Below are 26224 nucleotides of genomic sequence, written 5' to 3' on the forward strand. Positions count from 1 at the left end.
CAAAATACCTTTGTCACCAGGTTTTATATTCGAATGTAGATACTCCTTTAACGATTCCAACATGTCAATAGACGAGTTAGGGGGTCTATACATGACTGCTATTACATATTTAACCTGATCGTGGTACGCTTTGCAGAATATGCACTCAACGTCAGTCAAGTCAGGCATTCTCACTATACGCAAAAGTTTTTTAAAAAGAATGCATACACCACCTCCTTTACTGCCTCGGTCTTTTCGAATTACAGTATATCCGGCAGGGACGAATTCGCTGTCGTATATTGATTCATGTAGCCAAGTCTCAGTGAGAACTGCGATGTCGGCATCATGTACTAGTAATATACTTTCGAGTTCCGTAGCTTTATTGATTACGCTCCTGCAGTTGATGTTTATTATTTTTAATGACTGATTTTTAGTGTTATGTTGTCATGCAGTTTTCTTATTCAGCCTAAACCGTGTCGCCTTTTCCTCGTTCCAACCAAAGAGTACACCGTCTACGCTTAACTTGTCGAAGAGTAGTTTGACCTTAGCGCCTTTTTCTTTTTCTTGAGCTGCACTCCTCCATAACTGTTGGCGGATTTCCCGAATTCTCTTTGAAAAGTCATCAGAGAGGGAAAAATCGGTGTCCTTTAGTTGAGGAGAAGCTTTTAGTACGGCTATTTTTTCACGGTAGTCGACAAACTTTAGGATAACGGGTCGAGGTTTCTCAGACGTTTTTCGTCCAAGCCTGTGACACCTCTCAATACCGTTCACGGTTACACCCAGTATTTCATGAAAAATGTTATTTTTGACTGTTGCCTCCAGTTCCTCGTACGTCTCTTTGTTAGGCTCTTCTAAACCATAAATGATTAGGTTGTTCCGACGTCCCCTATTTTCCAGATCATCAACCTTAAGCATCAGCTCTGAAATCTGTTCATCGAACTTAGACACTGAGGTTTCCAGAACTTTCACTTGATTAGTTACAGCATTTAGGTCAGTCAACTGTTTTTCAAATCTATCCAGGCGGTCCGTTAAGGTTGAGAGCTTATCTTCAATTTTATTCTGCGCGGTGAGTACGGCTTCAATTGTGGCAGTCATTTTACTCCGTCCCTCTACCAGTTCTAACAGAATATCCCTATCTGTTTTCGAAGGTCCTGGATTAGCCTCTAGGTCGCCACAAGACAATAAGTCATCAGGGAGACCAAGAACGCAACGAAAAATGCACTTAACACAAAGTGGGCATGGCAGCAGAATCAAAAAACGGTCATCACTCCGGTAACATTTCGTGTACCGATAATAACTAACCTGCAGCACGAAGCAAAAGGGGTTGCTGAGCACGGTGCCGGTTTCGCTGCTGCCATGCCCACTGGCGATGCCCGGTGTTTGTCCGTCCTTTATAGCACCTCGGTCCGTCACGTGATGGCATGACCTATTAATAGGTCTAGCGTTATAACTGCAGAATGCTTTGTACTGAATAAATTTCTCACAACTTTTACTTCATGCCTTAGCGAACACCAGTTTCTCGTGTTACGAACAAGAGGAGTTCAAGTGCCCAGTCTAATAAATTGCACCGTGCACCACTCTTCCTGGACACCGTTATGGCTCAAGAAAACACCCTAGTTCTATACGACGGAATACGTTTGCGCAAGAAACGAGGACAAATATAGAGAGGACAAAACCAGCGCAACTTCCAACTTTATTTTGCATGAAATAACAAGACACATACATACCTCCAACCAGTATCACCCCCACTTCTTATTCGTTATTTATTGTTGCAAATTCCAAACTTATTCCTTCGTACGTCATGAACCAAATAGCCAGCAATCAAGTCCTACCCTTGTTCCAGCAAACAGGATTTCGGGTAAGTTTTTAAATAGCACACAACAGGACCTGCGACGATCTTCCCACGGTGGAAAAAAGAATAGCTCCGGATGGGATGGATAGCGACATATTCGGAGTGCTTCGCCTTCGCTTCAGGACATCCTATTTAGACAGGGCAGCTACGTTTACCCTAAAAAGGTCTGAAGCGCTACAGAGCACGCATCGTGGGAAGAGAAAAAAACGACAGGACGTAGCACAGAAGGGCGGAACCAAGAAACACAAAAAATAGTTGTGAACAAAGAAGAAAGGAAGTCAAACTCCGGAATGAAGCAGAGGCAATCGAGGTAACAGACGACGAGGAAGAAAGCCTTTTCCTCTTCGCCCGCTACACACCTAAACCGTGCCCAACCTTCCCGCGCCCTTTTTCTTTCATTCCCACCCTTCCTTCCTTTAATAAGTAGCAAAAAAAAAAGTTAATAAAATTTTTCAACAAACGGCAGTAATATTCCTAATCGGTTCGTGGTCACCCTCCACATTTTTTTTCATCCGCCTGTTTGTGGAGGTGCAAACAAGAACGAGCGGGCGTTTCGAAAACGGAAACAAAAAAGCGAGCTCGTGTAAAACACCGAAGGCAGGAAAGGCCAGCCGTAACAGAGGAAAAAAAAAAGAGGGCGAAACTGGTCGGACGAGTCCGACCCTTCGCATCCTGCACCGAATATCCATCCTTCTCCCCATCCTTCGCGGTCTCTTGCCCTCTTTCAGCGACGTCGACGTCGACGTCGAAATGAGATTCCATCGCCACTGTCGTCCTCGCCGTCAGGCAGCCGGTCTTCGAGTTACCGCGGTCTCCCGTCGACGTTCTCCCCTCCGAAGAGGAGGACCTGCCCCGCGGCGAGAATGGAACAGCCCTGAAAAGAACGGCCGCACACTTGCCGAAGAAGAAAGCATTTATAAATGCCAGCCACACCGAGTGATCATCAGCGCGGTCGACGAAGCTACCAACACCAACGTTCCCGTAGTAGTGGACTGCCATCGCTACAAAGAAGCTCAATTGACGTACTGCGAAACAAGCGATTTGGTGAAGAGTGAACGCAGAAACCAGACAAGAAATCTGTTGTTGTGAGTCGTGCGGACGAAAGGTTTCGGCGCGTTATTTTCGGCTGTGTGAAGTGGTTTGGTGGCAGAAGGAAGTTTGGATGCCATGTGTTGCCCGGCGAGTGACGACGCCGGTAGTGGGCTTAGACTACAGGAATGTGCGAGCCAACGGGATTCCAGTGCGCGGGTGATGCGTCGCAGACTTTGCAGCGGCAACGGTAGCTTGTGGTTTAGGACAGTGGCCTACGCTGCCGTGGTTGTGGTGTTGGCGAGGGAGGCAAGGTATGTACGAAGGCGAACGTCACGCATTAGCATTCCGGTGTCAAATGATTTATGCGGTCGACAATCTGTTCGTCGACCGGGAAGTGTTACAAGAATTTAAATTTTTACGTCATAGGATACACATGCTGGTTCTGAGTGGCATTGTGTCTTACTGGAGCATAGTAAGTACGAGAGCTGCGAGTTATAATATAAAGTTTGGAAATGGTTTAATAAGTAAGGTGGTTCACAGGTTCTATAAACACATGTCCTGGTACTTCCACATGAAGGCCCACACACATAATTTTTGGAAGCAGAAAACTGCGCACTGTACACGGCATCGGATCTCGATGTCTGTACATGTAAATCGCCTTATTGAATGTTTCATTGTTCGAATAGTGACACAATAAATGTCAAAAATTGCAATGCTACCGTGGGCGACGCTATAGGTTTTCATAAAGTTATACATTGGGCAACTATTCTGCGTGAAGATGTCAATTTAGTATGGCATCGTAGAGTTTGGAAGCTGTGCTTGTGCTAACACAAAAAGGCGCCAGAAGGTAAATCATTAAAGGAAATACAATGGGTAAGCAAGGTCAGTGCGTAGGCTGGTCGGTATCGCCTTACTTACTGTGTGACCTGTGTTCCCCTCTGCTGCTTTATCATTGTTCACGCAAACGAAACAATGGCTGCATTCTAAAGGATCTGATTTTAGATTTCAATGGAACTATGGCTTAAAAAGTGCAATGGGTGATATTTAAACGTCTAGCTTTTAGAGCTGTTGACGAAATCTATTAATCGATGGACACCATTCGGGCAATATTAGGAAAGGGCTTTACATCCAGCGAAATCGAATCATTTCATGCACACTCTGTTCCACACCCCGCAGGGTAGCATGTCGGTTTGGAATGAACTGTCAAAAGCTATATACCCATGCGAAACTAAAAAAACTAGCCCCAAATTAACCACTCCAATTGACCATACGTCTTCTAGAGAAATAGGCTCTCCGTAAATGGCACAACTTGCGAATAAAAGATGTACATCTTCCCTCAGGTGTGGTGAAGTGAAATTCGACATGCTGGTTCTATAAGCGAAGGAGTTTTTACTATGTCTATAACGTTGATGAAAATGAGATTATGCTCTGTTGAGTGAACAAACGAATGTAACCATCATAAAGTTTAATCACACATGATGAATGCGTTCTATTTCAAGAGGAACTGCTTAAGTCAATATTGTCATGATCAAAAACATCCCCGACAAAGGTATCGAGATACAGAAGGCCGCCAAAAGTAACGCGAGTTCCTTATGTTTCCAATTCAAATCAAGTCAAAACAAATAGAAGTTTATTTTAACACTGCTGAAAGCGTTAAAAATTTCTATTCTGTTTGTGTGAACACTAGAACAAACGTTTATTTTGATTTCGCATCAGATAATGACACTCACAAGGTGCCTAACCACATTTTATTGAAACGGTCGCGACCTGACAAGTTACGCATTTGTTTCAAGTACATGCATAATCAAATGCGTGCACAACCTCTCGTCAGGAAGCTTATGTCAAGGTGCGGCAGCACGCATTGCTGCCTTTTGCATGCCAGCCTGTGCTTGTAAAAACTTGTAATATCACAACGAGGCTGGAAAATGGCGCAAACACTCTGGAATCCCGGCACTTACAGAAAGTTCTTGAGACCCTTGCCGCGCTTTGTGTAATCAGGATACGCAATGCGGCAAGCCAGGAGGAATACCTTCACGTGAAATACTGTAGCAAGCAAAATTTGAACACAGGTGTATGCGATGAATCAAAGAAGGGACACCCCAAGCACGCTTAGGAACGGGCATTTCCACGCTCACACAGATCTAATGAGCAGTTCCTATACCATGTGGGCACCGTTAATGAAGAACAACCTTTCTTTTTAATACACTCATTGTAGTACGGAGGCATCTTTGCACCAACCACGGATGAAACGAGGGTTTCCTTTCCCTTTTTCGTTGCAAGAGTGGCTGAGGCCTTAACCATGCTTTTACACAACAAAGCGTGGAAGAGGATCCCGATTCGCCATGTATTTCAACAATGTCAGCAGACAATGGTTAAAACAAACAAAACGATTTCTTTTGTTTCAACAAAATTCCCGCTGTGTAGAAGAGTCAGACTTATGTTACTTATCTGAGGCAAACCGACGTCTGTAGAAGTAAATGAACGCAGCAGCGTTAATCCCAGAAACATCTACATAACTCCAATACTTGGGGCAGCGAAATTGAGCAGGATTACCCAATTGCCCAGTTACGCTGTCTTCGATTTTGACAGACTAAACGCGTTGACTTCACATTTTCTATTGTTGCTTTCCCGATCTCTCACATTCACTTCACTGCATTGTAATCATCCCCATTTGGGGTAGCAAACACTGCCGCTAGCAGAGCTGACCTCTCCAGCCCACATTAAAGAGTTCTCTCTCTCTCTTCACACTTTCGGCACAACGTGGTGAACGTACTATTTGCTCTCTATTGCTGCTTTCCCGATCTTCCACATTCACTTCACTGCATTGTAATCATCCCCATCTGGCGTAGCAAGCACTGCCGCTAGCAGAGCTGACCTCTCCAGCCCACATTAAAGAGTTCTCTCTCTCTCTCTTCACACTTTCGGCACAACGTGGTGAACGTACTATTTGCTCTCTATTGCTGCTTTCCCGATCTTCCACATTCACTTCACTGCATTGTAAGCATCCCCATCTGGCGTAGCAAGCACTGCCGCTAGCAGAGCTGACCTCTCCAGCCCACATTAAAGAGTTCGCGCTCTCTCTCTCTCTTCACACTTTCGGCACAACGTGGTGAACGTACTATTTGCTCTCTATTGCTGCTTTCCCGATCTTCCACATTCACTTCACTGCATTGTAATCATCCCCATCTGGCGTAGCAAGCACTGCCGCTAGCAGAGCTGACCTCTCCAGCCCACATTAAAGAGTTCTCTCTCTCTCTCTTCGCACTTTCGGCACAACGTGGTGAACGTACTATTTGCTCTCTATTGCGGCTTTCCCCATCTTCCACATTCACTTCACTGCATTGTAATCATCCCCATCTGGCGTAGCAAGCACTGCCGCTAGCAGAGCTGACCTCTCCAGCCCACATTAAAGAGTTCTCTCTCTCTCTCTCTCTCTCTTCACACTTTCGGCACAACGTGGTGAACGTACTATTTGCTCTCTCTTTGCTGCTTTCCCGATCTTCCACATTCACTTCGCTGCATTGTAATCATCCCCATCTGGCGTAGCAAGCACTGCAGCTAGCAGAGCTGACCTCTCCAGACCACATTAAAGAGTTCTCTCTCTCTCTCTCTCTCTTCACACTTTCGGCACAACGTGGTGAACGTACTATTTGCTCTCTATTGCTGCGTTCCCGATCTTCCACATTCACTTCACTGCATTGTAATCATCCCCATCTGGCGTAGCAAGCACTGCCGCTAGCGGAGCTGACCTTCCAGCCCACATTAAAGAGTTCTCTCTCTCTCTCTCTCTCTCTCTCTCTCTCTCTTCACACTTTCGGCACAACGTGGTGAACGTACTATTTGCTCTCTATTGCTGCTTTCCCGATCTTCCACATTCACTTCACTGCATTGTAATCATCCCCATCTGGCGTAGCAAGCACTGCCGCTAGCAGAGCTGACCTCTCCAGCCCACATTAAAGAATTCTCTCTCTCTCTCTTCGCACTTTCGGCACAACGTGGTGAACGTACTATTTGCTCTCTATTGCGGCTTTCCCCATCTTCCACATTCACTTCACTGCATTGTAATCATCCCCATCTGGCGTAGCAAGCACTGCCGCTAGCAGAGCTGACCTCTCCAGCCCACATTAAAGAGTTCTCTCTCTCTCTCTCTCTCTCTCTCTCTCTCTCTTCACACTTTCGGCACAACGTGGTGAACGTACTATTTGCTCTCTCTTTGCTGCTTTCCCGATCTTCCACATTCACTTCACTGCATTGTAATCATCCCCATCTGGCGTAGCAAGCACTGCAGCTAGCAGAGCTGACCTCTCCAGCCCACATTAAAGAGTTCTCTCTCTCTCTCTCTCTCTCTTCACACTTTCGGCACAACGTGGTGAACGTACTATTTGCTCTCTATTGCTGCGTTCCCGATCTTCCACATTCACTTCACTGCATTGTAATCATCCCCATCTGGCGTAGCAAGCACTGCCGCTAGCGGAGCTGACCTCTCCAGCCCACATTAAAGAGTTCTCTCTCTCTCTCTCTCTCTTCACACTTTCGGCACAACGTGGTGAACGTACTATTTGCTCTCTATTGCGGCTTTCCCCATCTTCCACATTCACTTCACTGCATTGTAATCATCCCCATCTGGCGTAGCAAGCACTGCCGCTAGCAGAGCTGACCTCTCCAGCCCACATTAAAGAGTTCTCTCTCTCTCTCTCTCTCTCTCTCTTCACACTTTCGGCACAACGTGGTGAACGTACTATTTGCTCTCTCTTTGCTGCTTTCCCGATCTTCCACATTCACTTCACTGCATTGTAATCATCCCCATCTGGCGTAGCAAGCACTGCAGCTAGCAGAGCTGACCTCTCCAGCCCACATTAAAGAGTTCTCTCTCTCTCTCTCTCTCTCTTCACACTTTCGGCACAACGTGGTGAACGTACTATTTGCTTTCTATTGCTGCGTTCCCGATCTTCCACATTCACTTCACTGCATTGTAATCATCCCCATCTGGCGTAGCAAGCACTGCCGCTAGCGGAGCTGACCTCTCCAGCCCACATTAAAGAGTTCTCTCTCTCTCTCTCTTCACACTTTCAGCACAACGTGGTGAACGTACTATTTGCTGGCTTGTAATTGGATAGCAGGACGATTCTCCCACCAGAAAGTATCCCCACCGCTACCACCAATTATGCTCTGCTCCTCTTCGGTCCGTGTATGATTACAAGGACAACTTAATATTTTTTTCGCTAGAGTTTGTAAACAACTGGTTAATCCCGATGGCACTTCTTTTCGTTTTCGTGTATAGATAGCCAGCACCAAAATAGCTACTACTGCGCCTCACCCCCCTTTCCCCTCACCTCCTCACCCCCATTTCCCCTCACCCTCACCCCCAGTTGGGGTCAGTCAAAGCATTGAGTACTTTGAAAAATAAAAGCTGGAACATTACAATTTCGCCGGATAGAAATACCTCATAAAGGGTTACGCAGTAATGATTATTATGGCGTAATTTCTGTAGCCTACTCTGACGATAGCCTGCGTGCATTCACTACTTGTGTCATTGCCCACGTTTCCTCGTAAAGAGTGTCGCTCATCATGCTTGGAAAACATCGCTAGTAAACACACTCGTCGCCTTCATCGCTAATCGAGGCCATTAACAGCCACCTAAGTAGAGGTATGGGGTTTCCTTCGTGACATACTATTTCTGCGCGACTCAAGTTCATTATGTGTGAGTTGTGTTTTTCACGGAAGCGGGCCCGTAAACAAGGCGGGCTCGTAATAACATAGTAGGAAAAACGTCAGCGAGGCCGCATTGAGTGCAAACATTCCATACCACCACAATTACACGTACAGCTCTCCTCAGATTTTTCATACGAACCGAGCCTTACCTCCAGCAACTCAGGTACTTTGGAGCAAAAGCTTGCGTACCATCGAAATTTTCTCACGCAGTAAAAAAATGACCATCCCTTCGTAAAGAAAGTTGAAAGAAGCGCAAAAGCCAAGAGTGCGTCCACCTTCGCTGAAAGCGAGTCCGATCGATCGCCAAACCCCCAGAGACCCAAATCGCAAAACGAAGAGCGAACCCATGCGACGATTTTTCGCGCACTCAGTGAACGCATCTACGGACGATCTAAACGTATACCGATACGTGGTGTATGAGATAAAGGTACCCCTTCTTCAAGACATCGATGCGATGTCTTGTCTGGAACCGTTCCTTCTTTGCGACTTTCAACTAGCCGTTTTTACGCAATGAATGACCGGTTGCATGCGGGCGCCGATTGTTCAGAGATCAGAGCTTTTCGGTCGACCAACCGGTCTATGGGGAAATTCTCTATTTTTTTGACAGAACGCCATCGGTGGCACTAAGAACGCTTTGGCCTCAAAATTCCCCGTAACCCTATGCTAAACGGCAATGAGAATGGAGGATATTAGGCAATAACACAACTTTAACACAACCCAGCTTTATGTATTTCTACTGAAATTCAATGTAGTCCTGTTTATCGCAGCGTAAGCTAAAGAGTAGGGTATTTCGGATGCTTGTAAGTACCCGTAAAATGTGGAACTGCTCCGTTTCAAAGAAGTCCAGCATGTTTCGATGTTACATAACATCCATGACTACTTATTCAGTTATTCTGGAGCGTTCTGCAGAGTCGAAGTCCACGTGAGGTTTCTGATGCAGTAAAGCGTACTTGCACCGCTTTTGATTCTACCGGGTTACAGAGAAATAAAAGCCATACGACGTGACTGTGTGGGCACTAACTTTTGACAGAGTTTTTTAGGTTAGTTAGTATTTAATCTAAACGTTTTCTTTACGTGAAGTCTCGGCTTTGTGGAGAAGCTCTATGCAGCGTAGGGGAGGCCCAACGTCCAAAAAGCTGAGTATGTTTAAAAAAACCATGTTCATGAAAAAAGCTGGTTATTTCTCACGAATGTCTGCAATCAGTGCCCGTATATACGCCTGCAAAACTTTGGATGTCCCGTGTGTGCAAAGCAAAATTAACTGTGGCATCATTCGGTTGCTCGACATCGAAAATTTATGCGTGGCCTCTAGGTTCTGAAGGAGTCCAGCGCGCAGACGAAACAGATATAAAAACTTTCTTTATAGCAGATTTGGGTTCAGCAGAAACGTAAGTTGTATTCTGACGTTTCGTGCTCCGGTAAGTGTATGCTTTGTTTGGTGTTAGTGCCAAATAGGATCACTAATATAACTTAAGGTGGCGGACTCGGTCGGTTGCACTGGCTAAAAGGTTTCGAAGTTTTCCCGTTCACTGCTTCCAACTGAAGTTTGATAATATGAGGTGCAAAAAAATTCCCCGCATTTCCGCGAGGGGAAGAATGTGAAAGTGCGAATGCACGAGTTGAATTTGCGCGGTTCGGTAATGTTCGCGAAAGAGAGATCACACACACACACACAACTACAAAGAAAGAAAGATGCATTTATTCACAGACACCTATTTGTGTTGTCGTTGTACTTGATTGCTAGAGCAGATCTCAGCTTTGAAATTTCGTGTCAGTACTCCTTTAAGCGGGTGCATTAGCCCTTCTCACGCCCGATTCCTGGCCAATCCCCCACGTGGGTATGTGTCATGTCAGCGGCCAGGCAGCGCGCGCCCATCTCCCCCCGTTGCCAAGGAAGACGAGGAGATTCCTGGCCAATCTCCCACGTGGGTATGCTATGCGTACATCGCCGGTGGACGCAGGTTCAGGGTCGCTTAAGAAGTGCATTCGCACTTAAAACTATGAACAGGGGGAGTTACACCGCGGCTTGCAATAGCTTGAGAGATTTACCGAGCCATAATTATCTTCCCACTCAGAATGCTTTTAACGGCGTCTAAATATCATCCCCACTAGTGTATCTCATTTTGCTTCTACCAACGATACAGCCGCTGCAGCAGACATTTGAACCCAAAACCTCGTGCTCGGCTGGGGAGTGCCTTAAAAGCTAGGTTGCCATGGTTGGTGTTGACGCTTTTCAAGGGTGCGAACTTGAGGAAGAATGCGTCTTGAAGAAGCGCTCACTTGCATCATCTGCATAGAGTTGGAGGACATAGCAGATGAAGAGGGCTGTGCGCTCCTAATCTCGACATTTGAGAAGTTACGCACGCGCGCTCGAGGTGGCAGGCGATAGCGAAAGAAAGCGAGAAAAGAAGCCATCTGTAGAAATTTCTCTCATAACGCTGTATTTTTAACGTCACCTACAGGGGTCAATGCTCGTGAAGGTAACACCCTACAGTCGGAGCTTGCAGCAGTCAAAAGGAAACCGGTGAAACAGCTTGCGCCATTCAGGTCGAATTAAACGGTTCACGTGTCCTTTGCTCAACTTGTGTTTGCGAAGGGAGCGCCGAATACATAGAGCCTCGCTGTGTTCCACGTTGGTTGACGGCTCTCTCTCGACAGATGCAAATCGTGGCGAAGGGTAAGGCCCACTATGAACTCCGCATATAGGCCCAGGGTTGCAGCTTTACCGAGATGTGATTCATTGTCCCTGAGTCTGACTGATTGTAGCCCTCATTTTTCCCGAACTGACGGGGAACTGTCTACAGCTGTCTAAATTGCAGTAGGTTTGCTGATAAAATTTATTTAAATGTGAGGGTCGATCGCGCAATGGAATGATCAACATACAACAGTTGGACGTTGATTTCAGAAATTCAGGCTCTACGAAGTTCCCGATATGGCGAAGTTGTTGGATTCCACCCCCACTGCCCATTGGCCTAATGCTTTTTTGACATCACGAAGTTCATTTTTTAAGAAAATAAATTCGCCAACACCGCTGACTTTCAACTGTGTTTAGTACATCGCTCCAAGTTGAAGTGTTAAATGATTTACCCGAAGTTACTTACTTCAGGAATTTTAACAATGTTGCATTGAAATGCATTGTTGCTACAGGCAACATTCCACCCCCACCCCATCCCCACCCCCCTACCGACACAATAGCTTCCAAAATTATAACGTTCCTTACCCTTTCGAAAAAAAAGGTCCGGCATTGTCTATTTTATTTGAGCGCATTGCAGTCGCTCACATGGGCCCTTATTCTCTCTAAGTTTGCACGAATTAAGCGTTATATGTTTTCGGCGGTTGCCCAAGGCCGACGTATTAGGGAACGCTGAATTGTTACGAGGTTGATATACCATGGTGCACCACCTTAGATGCCCCTTTTGCAGCACTGAACGTGGATTATTAAAATGTGTCCACTGATTCCTCGTGTAGATGACCAAAGACCCGATCGTAAGCTCCTGCTAGGAGATTTCAGTAATTTTTAATGAGGCCTTACGACTATTATTCCCATTGGGTTTTCGAGGAGCATTAAAATGGCCGCCGCAGCTACCTTTTATAGCGACTACCATTGCAGTAGGTGAGACAGGATAAGCATCATGGTGCAGAAAACCAGAACATTTTTACTGAAAAGTAAAGATGCAAATTTTAACAAAACGCTGTGTGTGTTATTATTATTGCCGCGTTTTTGTTTTGATGTGATAAGGCAGGCGAAGTCATAATGGAGGCCACGGTTGAAAAATCAGCGCACGAAACAAAATATGGCATCACTTAAGGGTCTTATGAATGTTACTGAGTTTCAATGAGAGTCGCTCAAAGCTTTACGTAAACTTGCATCATACCAATGGTGACGTCACATAAATTGATGGGTATCACCCGGAAACTGTAACCAAGGCCATCGCATTCGGACGTTGTCGCGTAGTGAGATTGGATTTGAGGTAGCCGGCGTATGAAGAAGTGCCCGAGAAGATCATAATTAGAAAATATTGCCCCTGCATCTTAAAAAAGGCATAAAACGTAACATTCTTAATGTTGATCTTTACACGAAAAAGGGAGACAAATGGGGTAGGCTTGGTGGTAATGTGCGGACAAAAATGCAGACTTCACTATAAAGCAATCTTCCGATTTCATTCATAAAATAGCCAGGATGTTGAGGTCAAAGACGCCGACAGTAAATGTCCTTGGGACTCACCCCGCTTCAAAGTGGGATTCTGTGAGTCGTGGTGGTAATGTGCTCTCTCGCTATTTGCGCAATAGCACTTTCCTCCTAAAACGAGAACGATGTCCCGTTCAATCCTCAATGCACCGTTCACTCCGAGTACTGGTTTGGCGTCACAAGCTCATTCAGCGCTCTCAGATTGAGAAGAATGATGAAACAGCAAGTGCGTCACGGTAGACACAAATGCGTCAAATCACAGAAACCTGCTTCTCAAGGACCGTCCCCGCCATAATACGTTTTCTTTAACCGTATTTCTTCGACCAGAACAAGCGCAGCATTTTTAGAGAAATTATTTGAATTTAATAGGATAATACAGACCTTTATAGAGTAATGAGTCATTATATGCGCAGAGCTCAGTTTTTATTGCTCGCTACGCAGTGTATTCCCAGATTGCAGTAGCCTTCAGGTGACCGTAGTCCCTTGAGGGCGGGCTGCTTTACGTGCCTACAAAAACTGCCTCACGGGATTGCTTGTACTTGCAGGCGGCTTAACATGACTGTACAGAAGGCACTTGAAGAATACGCTTAGCAGAAGGGGCCCCTGAGCTTTCCTGTACAGAAGACACTTTAGGAGTAAAAACGGAGACACCGACCAAAAGAAACTTAAAAACTGTGAACAAGGCTTCAGTAACGAAGCCGAAACGTCTTGTTGTTGTTTTAAAGTTTTTAAGTTTCTTTTGGTCGGTGTCTCCGTTTTTACTCCAACAGGTTTCCCGACCAGACGGGTTTCCGTCAAACCCTCGACTTCAGAAGATACTTTAGAGGCGGGAATAATCAGTCTGGGAGCCTTAACGTGCCTCTTAAGAAGGTACTCCAAAAAGATACTTCAGAGGGTGCTTTAGGCTGGAGCACAACTATCCGTGTCGGTAGACAGAAGAACAAATGAGGACTCAACATATTCCGCACAAAAGGCTGTGCGGAACTTTTTTATTGAAAGGGAAGATCTCAGGGTGCTTGCTTACGCAAACCAATCTTTAGTTCGCGCGCAAAATGTTAGGCACTCGGGAAATATCGCCATTAATGCTGCCATTAGAACAACGCCATAAGTGCGGTCGATAAGCTATAATTTTTTAGGGTGTTAAACAAAGTTTCGACCAGATGCCGTGTCCTGCTGAGTTAAAAAACGCGGGTTCAATCCGACTTGCTTCCTTCAGGATTTTTTGTGTTTGTCTACCACTTTAGAATTCTGAACTTATTTTCATGTACAAATTTCAGTAATTTTCGCATTTCTAGACACACGCCTTCACAGCAGAGGAGGCTGTTACGAATAAACACAAATAGCACAGCAATATTCAGAAGAGTACACGTCTCGTAAAACCATTGCGGTTGCTTTTAGGGGATGACAGTTTCTAATGAGGCTATGCTAAATCGATTGAGAGTATCCCGTGGCTTTTAACCAGTATAGTTGGTCGTGCTTTTAACCTCAGAGAAGGTACACTTCGTGTCAGAGTGATTGCAAAGAGGGTCACCAACAGAAAGAGAAGCACTGGGTGTGCTGATTTTCAACGCCTATGTTTCTCACAGACAAAGGTTTTGACCATTTGCATAGCCCATGGGCAGTAAGAAGTCACATTGTGGTGACAGACGCCGTAATTTAGACATTGCAAAGAAATAAACTTCTCTGCATCAATGTAACCTAGATTCCCCAAATAGCGTATAAGTTGTGAAGGTATTATTCCGGTAAATAGCTGGCGGGTTCTGGTGCCTACGGGCTCAAAAAATGACGTGGTATGCGTGTACCTTTCGCATTTACTCTGGTGCGTTTACCAACTAGTCGCTTTAGAGAATTTATCATTGCGAACATTAGAAGTTGGGCTTACCTGCTGTTCTAAAGCATTGTCAATGGCACAAAGTTCGTCGACTTTTAGTACAGGGTCATACCGATGTAAGGAATAACGCCAAACTTCCGCCAGCTGTTTCTGACGTGTAAATAAGAAAACAACGCCAAGGCGGGACAATACCAACAAGGGCATGGGCCGCAGTGCTTCTTGCGCCTACAGTAAAGATGACCTTCTTGGAATTTATTCCGAAAGGCACTTGGGCGCAAAGAGGATTGATTCGTCGAGCGACAGTAAATGGGACGCGAATTACCCCATGCGTAGATTTCCCCAGATTACATTAGCATGAAGGAAGGGCCGCACCTCTACGCAGACAACGCGAAACTCCCCTACACCGACCAGGTTTCCCCGCCGCCAGTGACGTCACTATAACGCGCACACATCCGCTCCCCGGCGCACGGAGTTTCCGCTTGAAAAAGGGCGCTCGTGTGAGAACACGTCCGACTGGAGTGCTCTCACGTATACACAGGGTGTCGAACCGGAACCGGAACCGAACCGAAAACCGGAACCGAACCCGAATTTTTGCCCGGAACCGGAACTGAACCGGAACCATATTTTTTCCGCCATTTTGGAACTGAACCCGAACCGGAACGAATTGAAGGAACCGTTCCGAACCGGTTCCGGGGCCTCAAAACTGTGATTTCTAGTTTTCCATCCCGGAACCACCTTGCATCCGAAGATATTTTTACCATTCGCCAGACGCCACCATGCAATATTTTGCATAGTCTGCAGTTCCCAAGGCCCACAAGGTTCTCATCTTATCATTACCCTAAATTTAATGTATAGTCCGTATACACTATTAGTTTGCTTTAGGTATTGCCCATCTCCCCAAATTATCTTTTTGCATTTACAATAACTTAAGTTAGAGCACATATTCCGTGGCAACATATCATGGGGTATTCTTTATGGTTCCTATCTGCAGTGTGTTTAAAATCGTGTGAAGTTTTCACGTTGGTTATTCGAATGCATCCGTGTCCGCTTGTGAAGGCCTTCAGGGACCCCATCAACAATAAATCCGTATCTTATACTTATTTTAGTTTGAGTGGACACTTATATAAAACAGCACTGAGACACAAACACTCAAAGTTCTCTACGTCACCATCACTTTTTCTTGTACAGTGCCGTTGTGTCCTTTGGTTACTGCCCTAGGAGAACATAAGAATTGAAAAAAAAAATAGGGGCCTTCTCATTTTCACTTTTAAAGTAAATGCGATAGCATTTCGATGCATGGATTTAAGTCGATTAACGTGGATTAGTGGGTAGACTAGGGTGGTTTAGTGAGATGAGTGAATGAACTAATGTGAATTAGTGGGACTGCGGTGTTGAATTATATGGATTAGAGGAATTAGCGGGTCAGTTAAGGCGGATTAGAGGGTTGGACCAAACATGATATATTTGGGGACCTTTGCATTTCTAAATTTTGCAGCGTTCTCTTTCTCGACCAATCAGGAAATTTAGTTACGCACAAAATAGCCGGAAAGTTATGTGTCGACCACCTGAATGCTATAAAAGGCCTTTTTTATGTACGTATTACGCTCTTAGGTTATTTCTTGCGTAAGATTTACATCTCGCAATAAAGTTAAAAACTAATTGCCTAATGCATGTCTTATATTCACCAAAAGGTTCTCAAAATGTGTATATATATAAGGTAAGACTAGGAAGCAACTAAACTGAAAGAGAAAAAAAAGGAATGATCAACTGGTTTGATGCGAAAGACACCCGATAGCTTTCTCCGATACCTTCTCTTTCTTCGTGCTACCGTTCTGCAGCCTTCCACAGATGTAGCATCTCAACCCCTGAACACAGCCCCTTCCAAGCTGAGGAAGAGGCGATAGCACGTGCGCTTAGCCAAAGGGCCGCCAAAAGTCTAATAACAAATTCTTATCAGGCGTGGCGCAACTTTGCCAATATTCTATTGCATGTTACGACAATTCGAATGAACAAGCAGAGACCACCAACGAGAGAGAGAGAGAGAGAGAGAGATAGAGAGAGCGAGAGAGAGATAGAGAACTCTTTAATGTGGGCTGGAGAGGTCAGCTCTGCTAGCGGCAGTGCTTGCTACGCCAGATGGGGATGATTACAATGCAGTGAATTAAGTGAATGTGAGAGATCGGGAAAGCAGCAATAGAGAGAAAAAAAAGTTCAATAAAAATGGCACGCAATGTAGTGCAAGGAAAAAACTCGAAATAAAGTTAAGGAAAAGAGATAAAAATTGAGCGAATGGAGCCCAGGAAGCGCAGAGCGCCTAACAAGAAAAAGCAGTCAAAGAGCACACGACGACGCAAACGCGTACAGACGTAGCCATGCGCACAATGGAAGAATTACAAAGTTTTGTCTAGTCCTGAATCTCGCAAAAAACGCAGAAGAATTTTTGTCCCTAAATATGAGTCATTTTTGTTGTCCCAGGGTCCAAGAAAGTGACACAACTGAAGGCTTGCTCCGCGTCGAACACGAGACAGGCAGCTCGCCGCTGTAACTCGCGCAGGGGAAAATCGCGGGCATATACACAACAAGTGCTCGGTAGTCTCGCGCACAGCGCACGTGGGGCACAGTGGTGAATCCTCCCACCCTATTTTGAACTTGAAGCTTCGGGTGTAAGCCACGTTGAGACGCAAACGATGCAGTACACCTTCAGACGCTTTGCTTAGGTCGGGTGGAACACGGAATTTACAGAAAGGGTCAATTCCATGTAGAGGTGGATATCCACTGCGAGGGTGCTGCCACTTCAACATTTGCTCTCTCCAACCAGTTCGATAGATAAGGGCACAACCATCCTCTCGAGAGAAAGGAAGCTGTGTCGTGTTACGCAGAGAGTGGCCAGCGCTGGTGGCTGCATCAGATATTATATTTCCTTCTATTCCCGAATGACCAGGAAGCCATTGAAGCACGATGTAATGGCCCGCGTGCACTACCGCTGTGTGGATTTCACTGATTTCACACACAAGCTGACTGCAGTGGTTGGACAGCCTTCTTAGAGCTTGCAGAGCACCCCGTGAGTCTAAGAAGATCACCCATAGTCGAGCTTGATGTGCACCAATGAAATGAAGGGCAGCCCTTACAGCCGCTAGCTCAGTAGCGGTGGATGATGTTTTATGGCTCAGTTTTTTCCTGATTGTGCACTGGACCGACGGAATCCACACGCCAATGGCAGATGATTCTTCGGTCACTGAGTCATCCGCATAAACGTGGGTGTGGCTTGCGTATGCGGTAAATAAATACTCAAGTGTGAAAAACTTCAGTGCAGGTGCGGGCATGGACGACTTTTTGCTTATTCCGGGAATTGTCGTTATTATATTCCATGGTGCAAGTAACCACAGTGGCAATGCTGGATTCACAGGTCGCTGGAAATTTGCTGGAAGCGAGTCTTTTACATGGGATGCAGTGGTGGCTGCCAGATGATGCGCATGGCACCGAGTGCCGTGGCGTAGTGACGTTCGAAGGCACTCTTGATGTTGAAGCACTGGCGCAGAGAGGCACCGAGCTTCCCGAAGTGTTCCAATTGTCGACGTGCATTTGGGAAGACCCAGGCACACGCGTAGAGCTCTCGCCAGCACTGAATCTATGACCTTCAAATTTGTAGAAGACAGTTGATTCAGGGCCGGCAGGCTGTAGCGGAGAAGGCCGAGAAAGAGTGCTTGATAGAGTCCAAGAAGAGGGGACACGGAGCATCCCCAAGATTGTCCACTAAGCATGCGCAAAATGCGCACAAAAGACAAAAGCCTTTCTTTCAGCTGCCGGATATGAGGAGTCGAAGACATTGAGCGGTCAAAGACGACGCCGAGAAATTTGTGACATTTGACATAGGGTATCTGCGTACCTTCTACACTGAGCGTGTATCGTGAGACGTCACGCCGAGTGAACGCAATCGCTGCGCACTTGTGAGGGGAAAAGATCAACCCGCAGCATCTCAGGTACTTTCGCATCGCCAGGATCGCTCTCTGAAGTACGGCACGAATGTTTCGGCGGTTTTTGCATGAGGCCCAGATGCAGATGTCATCTGCGTACAGCGAAATATTGACGCCTTGGGGAAGAACCGTTGGCACGCGTATAAGGCATATGCTGAAAAGAGTCGGACTCAAGACGCCGCCTTGAGGAACTCCATGTGTGACAGGATGCTCGGTCGTTGCGCCATCACTGGTGACCATATAGACGTACCGATGTTGTAGGTAATCGCAGAGCCACTGGAACATACGTCCTCGCAGCCCTACGAACGTCATCTCTCTTCGGATAGCTTCGTGTGCCACGCTGTCAAACGCTGCCTTGACGTCCAAAAAGACAGCTATGGTGATGTTTCCAGCTGCTTTTTGTCGCGAGATAAGTATTTTTTTTTGTAAGTAAGCTTTAAGTAAGTAAGTAAGTAAGCTTTTTGTCGCTTTAATAAGTAAGCTTTTTGTCGCGAGGGAAAGTATGTTATCCGTGCTGCTTCGTCCTCTCCTAAATCCAGACATCTGCGATGGATAAACACCTCGATTTTCAAGGTCCCAAGCAAGCCGTTCTAACACCATCTTCTCCATCACCTTGCCAATACAACTTAAAAGTGCAATTGGCCGGTATGAATCTATATTGGTTGCCGGCTTGCCTGGCTTAAGGACCGCAACGATCCGGGCGACTTTCCAGCTGGCCTCAAGGCGCCCTCTCTGCCACGATTCGTTGTACACGGAGAGGAGCTGATAAAGAGCTTTTGGGCCCAAGTGGCGTAGAGCCAAATACGTGGTGCCATCAGCGCCAGGGGAAGAAGACAAATTGAGATTATTCAACGCCCTGGTGAGCTCTTCAATGGTGAAAGGTTCGTCCATCAGCGTCGCATTTGTGGTGGAGTGACAAAACATGGACACCTCCGAGATCACAACGTTGCAGGGAGAAGTGGTGATCTTCATGCAAAATTCTTCTGCAACACTCACTTCACTAACGCCCTTCTGAAGAGCAACCGTCGAGAACGGGTGAAGTGGACTTGACGGGGTTCTTAAGGTGCGAAAAATTTGCCATATACGTGTTAGTGGCTTTCGTGGATCCAGCCGAGAGCAGAACTTGCTCCAGCGCAGTTTAGCGAGCTTGCGGATGTGCTTGTGGACATGTTTCTGCGCGCGTCTAGCAGCTCGAATGTCGTCCGGAGACGACGTCTTGCGTGCTCGCCGCTCTGCTCTCCTGCGAAGGGCGCGAAGGCGCTCGTACTCACTGTCTATCGCTGATACTTCTTTGGGAAGCAAACAACGTCTCTCGGACTCAGCCCTCGCGTTAGAGATATCGTCAGCAAACTTTTCATGTGTAGTAAAAGTCGCACTGCCATCCTCCAGGATACCTCTAAACTTCTCCCAATTCATGCTGCACGCTGTGAGTTTTTGCGGACCACCACCAATTCCCTTGATTACTGTGTAAGTTGGAAGATGGTCACTGCCGAAGGCCAGCCAGGATTGTATGGGCACCAGCTCATAATGGCATCGCCGGCAGACAAGATCACCAACCTCGTGGCTAGACATTTGACCCGCTTAGCCAGCGCTGATGAAGCCGAGCCCGAGCGCATGCATCCTGTATACGTACCAGGAAATTAATTAGCACTATAGGCTCTCCCGTAGAATGCATTCCTTCCCGCACAAATCGCTAGCGAATAACCAGGAAAGATTATTCCCTGCACTGCGGATTAACACCTTCCCACACATCACCAGTCTTCCCCTCTTTGACCGGACACAATTCTCTCCATTTCGTCGCTTCTGTGGGGAGCCTGGGAACCTCATACACACAGTAGGCGGCTGCGACAAGTCCACTCTAGATCCACCCAACATACACGTTTCCATAGAGATTTGGGGAAAAGCCTTGGCCAGCTCCGCCCTGTAAGATCAATTTCCCTTGATGGAAACGACTGTCGACTCTACCCCTTGAATGAGGACGCCTCTCTGAAACTTTTCCTCGATTTATTTAAAGTTCATTTTCCCTCTCTCTGCGAGGGGTAATTACTGCTGCTTGTGACTTAATTCACTCAGCTATTATCTTTCGTAGAGCCCAACCGCTCTCACCTGTCGCTGAAGTGCCATTTAGCAAGTTCCTATCTCCGGTGGTTCCCTATCCAATGCCGTCCTGTACACGGCGTCCAATGAGTCATTAAAGCCGTTCTTTCTTTCTAACTGGTGCGTTAGCATATGAAAGATGAGCAGAAGGAAATCGCTTTAAACGCCACCAGCCACGCTTGACAGTCGGAGGTTGACGCCGACGCGGGACTGTTTTCGACTTCTAGCAGTGCTAATGATTTCGTGTTAAAGGTAAAGCGCCGTTGAAACAAGGGGTACATGAAAAGCGTAGCAGACCAATCAATTTATTTAAATGCAAAATTATTTGGCTCATTGTGCGAAAAGGGGGGTGCATGCGCGCATGCGTGCCTAGACATTTGGTGGAACCAAAAAAGATGTTGGGCGCTCAGGCTCTCCTGCGCGCCAAAAAGACTTCCCGCTCGCAAGTAAACTACCTGCCTGCCTGGCTGCCTGCCAGGCAGGCGATTCCTGCGAGAATGCGTGATTTCGGGACGAGGGGCGGCCCGCCACTACAAGCCCGGGCGGAGAGAGGAGGCGGCGGAGACGCAAAATACTGTGCCATGCGACACTCCAGGGTACTAAAACATTTCTGCAGAAATTCAAACAATTATCTACTAATGCGTAGCATTCCTATACCGCTTGTCCTCAGTGTGAGTTTCTACAGCCAATTTTTTGGTCTTTATAAATCCTGTCCAACCAATTATCTCAATTGACGCTGTTATAATTACAAATGGAATATTCGCGAGATCTCCAATATTGTGGAAATGCAGGTAGTTTTACGGTTTCCCATTTTCCTTAACTGCTTAATATTTTTCTTATTTTATAGTTTTTCAAAATTTTGTTCCACCAATTATTTCCATTTGCACTATTATAACGATTACATTTGTAACTCGCGAAATCTGCCTTATTGTGGAAATGCAGGGTGTTATACGGTTCGCCAGTTTCCGCAATTATTTTACATTTTTTTTATTTTTTACATTTATAAATTTTGTTCGACAAATTATCTCCATTTACCCTATATAATGATTTCAGGTGGAAATTTCCCGAAATCCTCATTGTTGTGGAAATGCAGGGTGTCACACGGTTTGCCAGTTTCGGTGACTACTTTTTTTATTTTTTAGTTTTTCATAAATTTTGTGCGACCAGTTATCTCCATTTACGTATTTACCCGATTCTAACGCGCACTTTTTTCCCGAAAAAATAGGCCGAAAAATTGCATGCGCGTTAGAATCGGATACAAAACCGAAACTGCTGAAACAGCGGAAATTTCGTCCCAGCCATCGCCATCGCCATCTCAAGATGGCGCCAAAGCTTTTAGCAACGATTTTTTGGACGCAGCAAGAATTCTATAGCAGTCACCCTAGGCCCCTAGGTTTTTCTATCGGCGTTCACACAAATCGTCAAATCGTTTCACTTGCGCACTTGATAGCAGCAATGGCAGCAGCGGCTCCCACGCGCTCAAAACGAGCGGTCGGCTGAAGCGTGTACCTCTGGAGAAGCTCTCGGGATGGGCGTGCGAGTCGTGGGCCATGATCCCATCGACCATGTTTGAACGTTCGTTCAGAAGTGTGGCATCGCGAACGCGTTTGAAGGCACCGAGGCCTAGATGTTGCGGTCAGCGGAGAGCGACGAGGAGTGAGATGAGTGAGATTGATTCGGGAAATAAATCGCCCGTTTCTCTCGCATTCATTTGTTTGGGTCACAAAGTCCCGTGCGCGTTACAATCGGAGGTGCAAGTTCTTTCGTTTTTTTTTGCCAGGAAAATTGGGTGCGCGTTAGAATCCGGGGCGCGTTAGAATCGGGTAAACACGGTACGCTATTATAGCGATTACAGATGGAACTCCCGCGAAATCTGTATTTATGTGGAAATGAAGGGGGTTACACGGTCCTTGCTGTGGGCAAAGAATGATGCGCATTAAAACGATTGTGGACGGTCGGGTCGTCTGCTTAGTAGGACGGGGCAATAGGCAGTCTGCAGGGAGGCTGCCCATTACCAGAAGATTCTAGCGAAGATGCCCCGAGTGGGAGGCGTCGGAGGAACCCGTGTGCTGCCCACAGGTCTAGAGGCTAACTGTTTGCCTTCCAGAAGACTGTGGCGAGAACGCATTATTTGGAGACGATGTGCGGCCCGTCACTTGTCGGCGAAGGGAGTGGATCACATGGCTGCACAGTGGCTGCGTAGAGCCATGCTTTAGAGCGCAGCCCTTAAGCACCCGCTCCTGTGGTTTCGCGTAGTCCCTCAGTGTTAGACTCGTTGTAAACGAGAGAACGAAGACGCCACCGAAGATAGACCTGGCAGGAAAACGGAGGTTGCAAGTATGACGAAAGTGTAAGGGGGAGGGCGCAATTCCGTGACCGTGCGAGACGTGCTTCACAGTGGCGACCCCTTACGAGATAACCACAGAGTATGCCGCGCGCAGTCGTGCATTAGCTGATGACGCGATCACTTCCTGAGGCACAGCATCTATGCGCCGTCGCCGAGAAGACTACAGTTTGCGCTGCACTCAAATTTCGCATTAGTGAGTGTCGTAATGGTCCGTCATTTTCTTCCTCAAGAAAACAACTGCGGGGTATAAAACTGCAGTGTTATGATCCAAGAATAAATTCATTTAAATTATAAAAATGAAAGAAACTAAATCAATAAAAATAAACTTGGGGCCATAAAAAGCAGGGATTTCAAATTCATACAAATATGCAGTCTTATGTGTCCGAGCGAATTTTTCATTTTGCTTCAGTTAATGTTGTAATCCTGGACCTACTATAGAAAACATTTTGCAGCACATTTTACAGTTAAAGAAACTGTTCAACACTTTAGATCAACGCTCTCACTCTTATCATCGCATCTGGAAGCACTGCAAGAGTTATAGCTATTGCCAGCACAGAGGAGCAGTGCTCGTCCTAGCAGATACGCCTTCCGTTTCTGCTTCGCTGTTGTGGTTTCATTTTAATGTCGCAGCTTAAGGAAAGCCGGCATATAGCCGCTACATGGCTGTAATGACGTCATTCCAGCGGTAGAAGAACGCCAAGCCTGGGGAAGAGAGAAAAATATTTCAACCAAGTTTGTAAGTTATCTGATGGGGACAGCGCAGTACTTTTGTCTGAGGGACTTTCGGACTCCCTGATCTAAGTACTGGATGTGTTGGTTGACTACTTTCTGCAAGCATTCACGATTTCGAACAAAGTTGAAAAAAGTGCTGCAGGGTTGCTTATTTTTGGCCAAAACAAAACATTTGCACAAAAAAACCTACATTATGGCTTCGTTTTAGAGAAGGAAACCTGTCAAGGAAACGAAAACCCAGCACAAAAAAAAATTAACAGAAAAAAAAACACGCTTGCTTTTTTTTCCCCGAACCCGTTCGAACCCGTTTGAACCGGTTCGAACCGGTTCGAACCGGAACGGAATGGTGCGCCGGAACTGAACCCGAACCGAACCCGAAAGGCTTGAACCCGAACCCGAACCGAACCCGAAAAAATTCCGGTTCGACACCCTGCGTATACACGACCTTCGGTGTATACAGGCAACACTAGGCTAGCAGCGTCGACTGCTACACACGTATGTGCGTCCAAATCTGCCAAGATTGCCGGGGCATAGAACGAAGGCGGTGTGAATCCTTAAAGTGGTTTTCATTGTTGCGGCGGTTAATTCTTCGAAGAATTATTCCAAAAGAGGAGTCTCCTAACTATGTCGTTGGGTTTGATTTGATACGTTTAGTTGCGCTTGATGGTTTAACGTTACGCTACGTCACAAATGTTACGCCCCTCAAAAACGAACGTCCGACTAGGTGCACAGCTGCTCTATTCGTCGCAGCAACTACGAATCAGCATTCTAGACAGCTGTAGGTTTGCGTCGGCTGCTACGTTGGAAATCACGCAGACGATGGCAACGTTTTGAATTGCACAGTGAGCATCTACGGGCGTTCCGTCGTCTCGACGTGCCTCACTCGTTGAAGGATTAATGTACAGCGAAAAAAAAAGTCCACCACTTCCCTTTTTTCACTTATGACGTTGGTTAAGTATGCATCTGCACGACACGTACGATTGGAAACCATGTATACGATGAGTAAGCGTACCAGCCTGGAGTAGGTGCTGGGCTGGGATGTTGCTGACTTGACTCTTGTTTGAGGGTAACTGCGGCGTAATAGCATAAGCCCGCCATTCCATGCGTTTTTGGTGCTTCGTATTTCGCTTCGTTACCTCTGTATTGGCAAGTTCGCGCTTTGTCGTATAGTGAGCCAGAATGCGTTGCTACATAGGCGGAAAGTGTTATATATATACTTGTAGCCTATGAGGAAAATGTTGAAAAATGTACCCATCATCATGATGTATTTATGTATGTATGTATGCATGTATGTATGCATGCATGTATGTATGTATGTATGTATGTATGTATGTATGTATGTATGTATGTATGTATGTATGTATGTATGTATGTATGTATGTATGTATGTATGTATGTATGTATGCATGTATGTATGTATGTATGTATGCATGTATGTATGTATGTATGTATGTATGTATGCATGTATGTATGTATGTATGTATGTATGTATGTATGTATGTATGTATGTATGTATGTATGTATGTATGTATGTATGTATGTATGTATGTATGTATGTATGTATGTATGTATGTATGTATGTATGTATGTATGTATGTGTGTATGTATGTATGTATGTCCACATTACAGCGCGCTTTAACGATTTCCATAAGGTCGCAATTACCCAGGAGTGGTAGTTGTAGCGGTAATAACTGTGTTTTGCCTAAAAGTTGTGGTGATTGCACCACTGAGTTGCTCACTCAGTCATCTAGACAGCGGGCCCCAGATGTTTTGATAGCTTGGTGACTTGAGCCAACTGGGTGAGGGCTTTTTGCACGAGGGGAGCTAGACTAGAGATGGCAGCCTTAAACTCTGATAAGGATCATATGTTATGAAGGATGGGATGATTTCTTCTACGTGATGCCGGTATTACTGGGCATGGTCAACTGAAGGGGTGAAGTGAAGCTAGATCGTTCCATAGAACACAAGGGACAAGCGTCTTTATATTCCGCAAGATATATGACGAGCATGAGATGGGGAGTGGGGAATGATAATGCCTGGAGCTGCTGAGAAGGACTGCATGCATTCCAATTAACCAGGAGCCCTCCAATACGGCGCGCCTTAAGCCCGGGTGGAGAATTCTACGGGTTAAACCCCATAATCTGAATGTGATTCCGATTGTGCGGCTTGGCCTCATTTTGAGTACCGAAACAATGATATATATTTATGATCTCTGCGTGCTTGTGACGATGCATGTCTCGACACCTAACAATAGTAAATTATTACAGGAGCTTCTTTTCCCATGAGTCGTCAAGATGGCCCTTTCGAAAGAGTACCAATTCTGAGACCCAGAACACCCACATGCATTTGACAAGCCCCTGTTAAAAAACTCCGCCGAAGGGTTCACTGAAGCCTGCAGCCTTTTTTCAGGCACAAAAAAGTACGCCAAGCAATTTGAAGCGAGCTGAGCATATAGCGACATATAAATTCCCTGAAGATA

At 46.0% G+C, this 26224-nt stretch overlaps 1 protein-coding gene across 1 annotated transcript in view; it reads left to right on the top strand.

The window, feature by feature from the left end:
- The first annotated feature begins 2598 nt into the window (after positions 1-2598).
- Positions 2599-26224, top strand: part of LOC144138061 (mannan-binding lectin serine protease 1-like) — an 83909-nt gene continuing 60283 nt past the window's right edge. The window contains exon 1 of the mRNA XM_077670135.1: positions 2599-3174. Within this exon, the coding sequence (XP_077526261.1) occupies positions 2999-3174 (176 nt within the window). The 5' untranslated portion in view covers positions 2599-2998. The remainder of the gene's footprint in view (positions 3175-26224) is intronic.

This window comes from Haemaphysalis longicornis, unplaced genomic scaffold, assembly GCF_048455015.1.
Source record: "Haemaphysalis longicornis isolate Haplotype H1 unplaced genomic scaffold, Haemaphysalis longicornis Haplotype H1 scaffold_5, whole genome shotgun sequence".
In the NCBI taxonomy this organism is placed as follows: Eukaryota; Metazoa; Arthropoda; class Arachnida; order Ixodida; family Ixodidae; genus Haemaphysalis; species Haemaphysalis longicornis.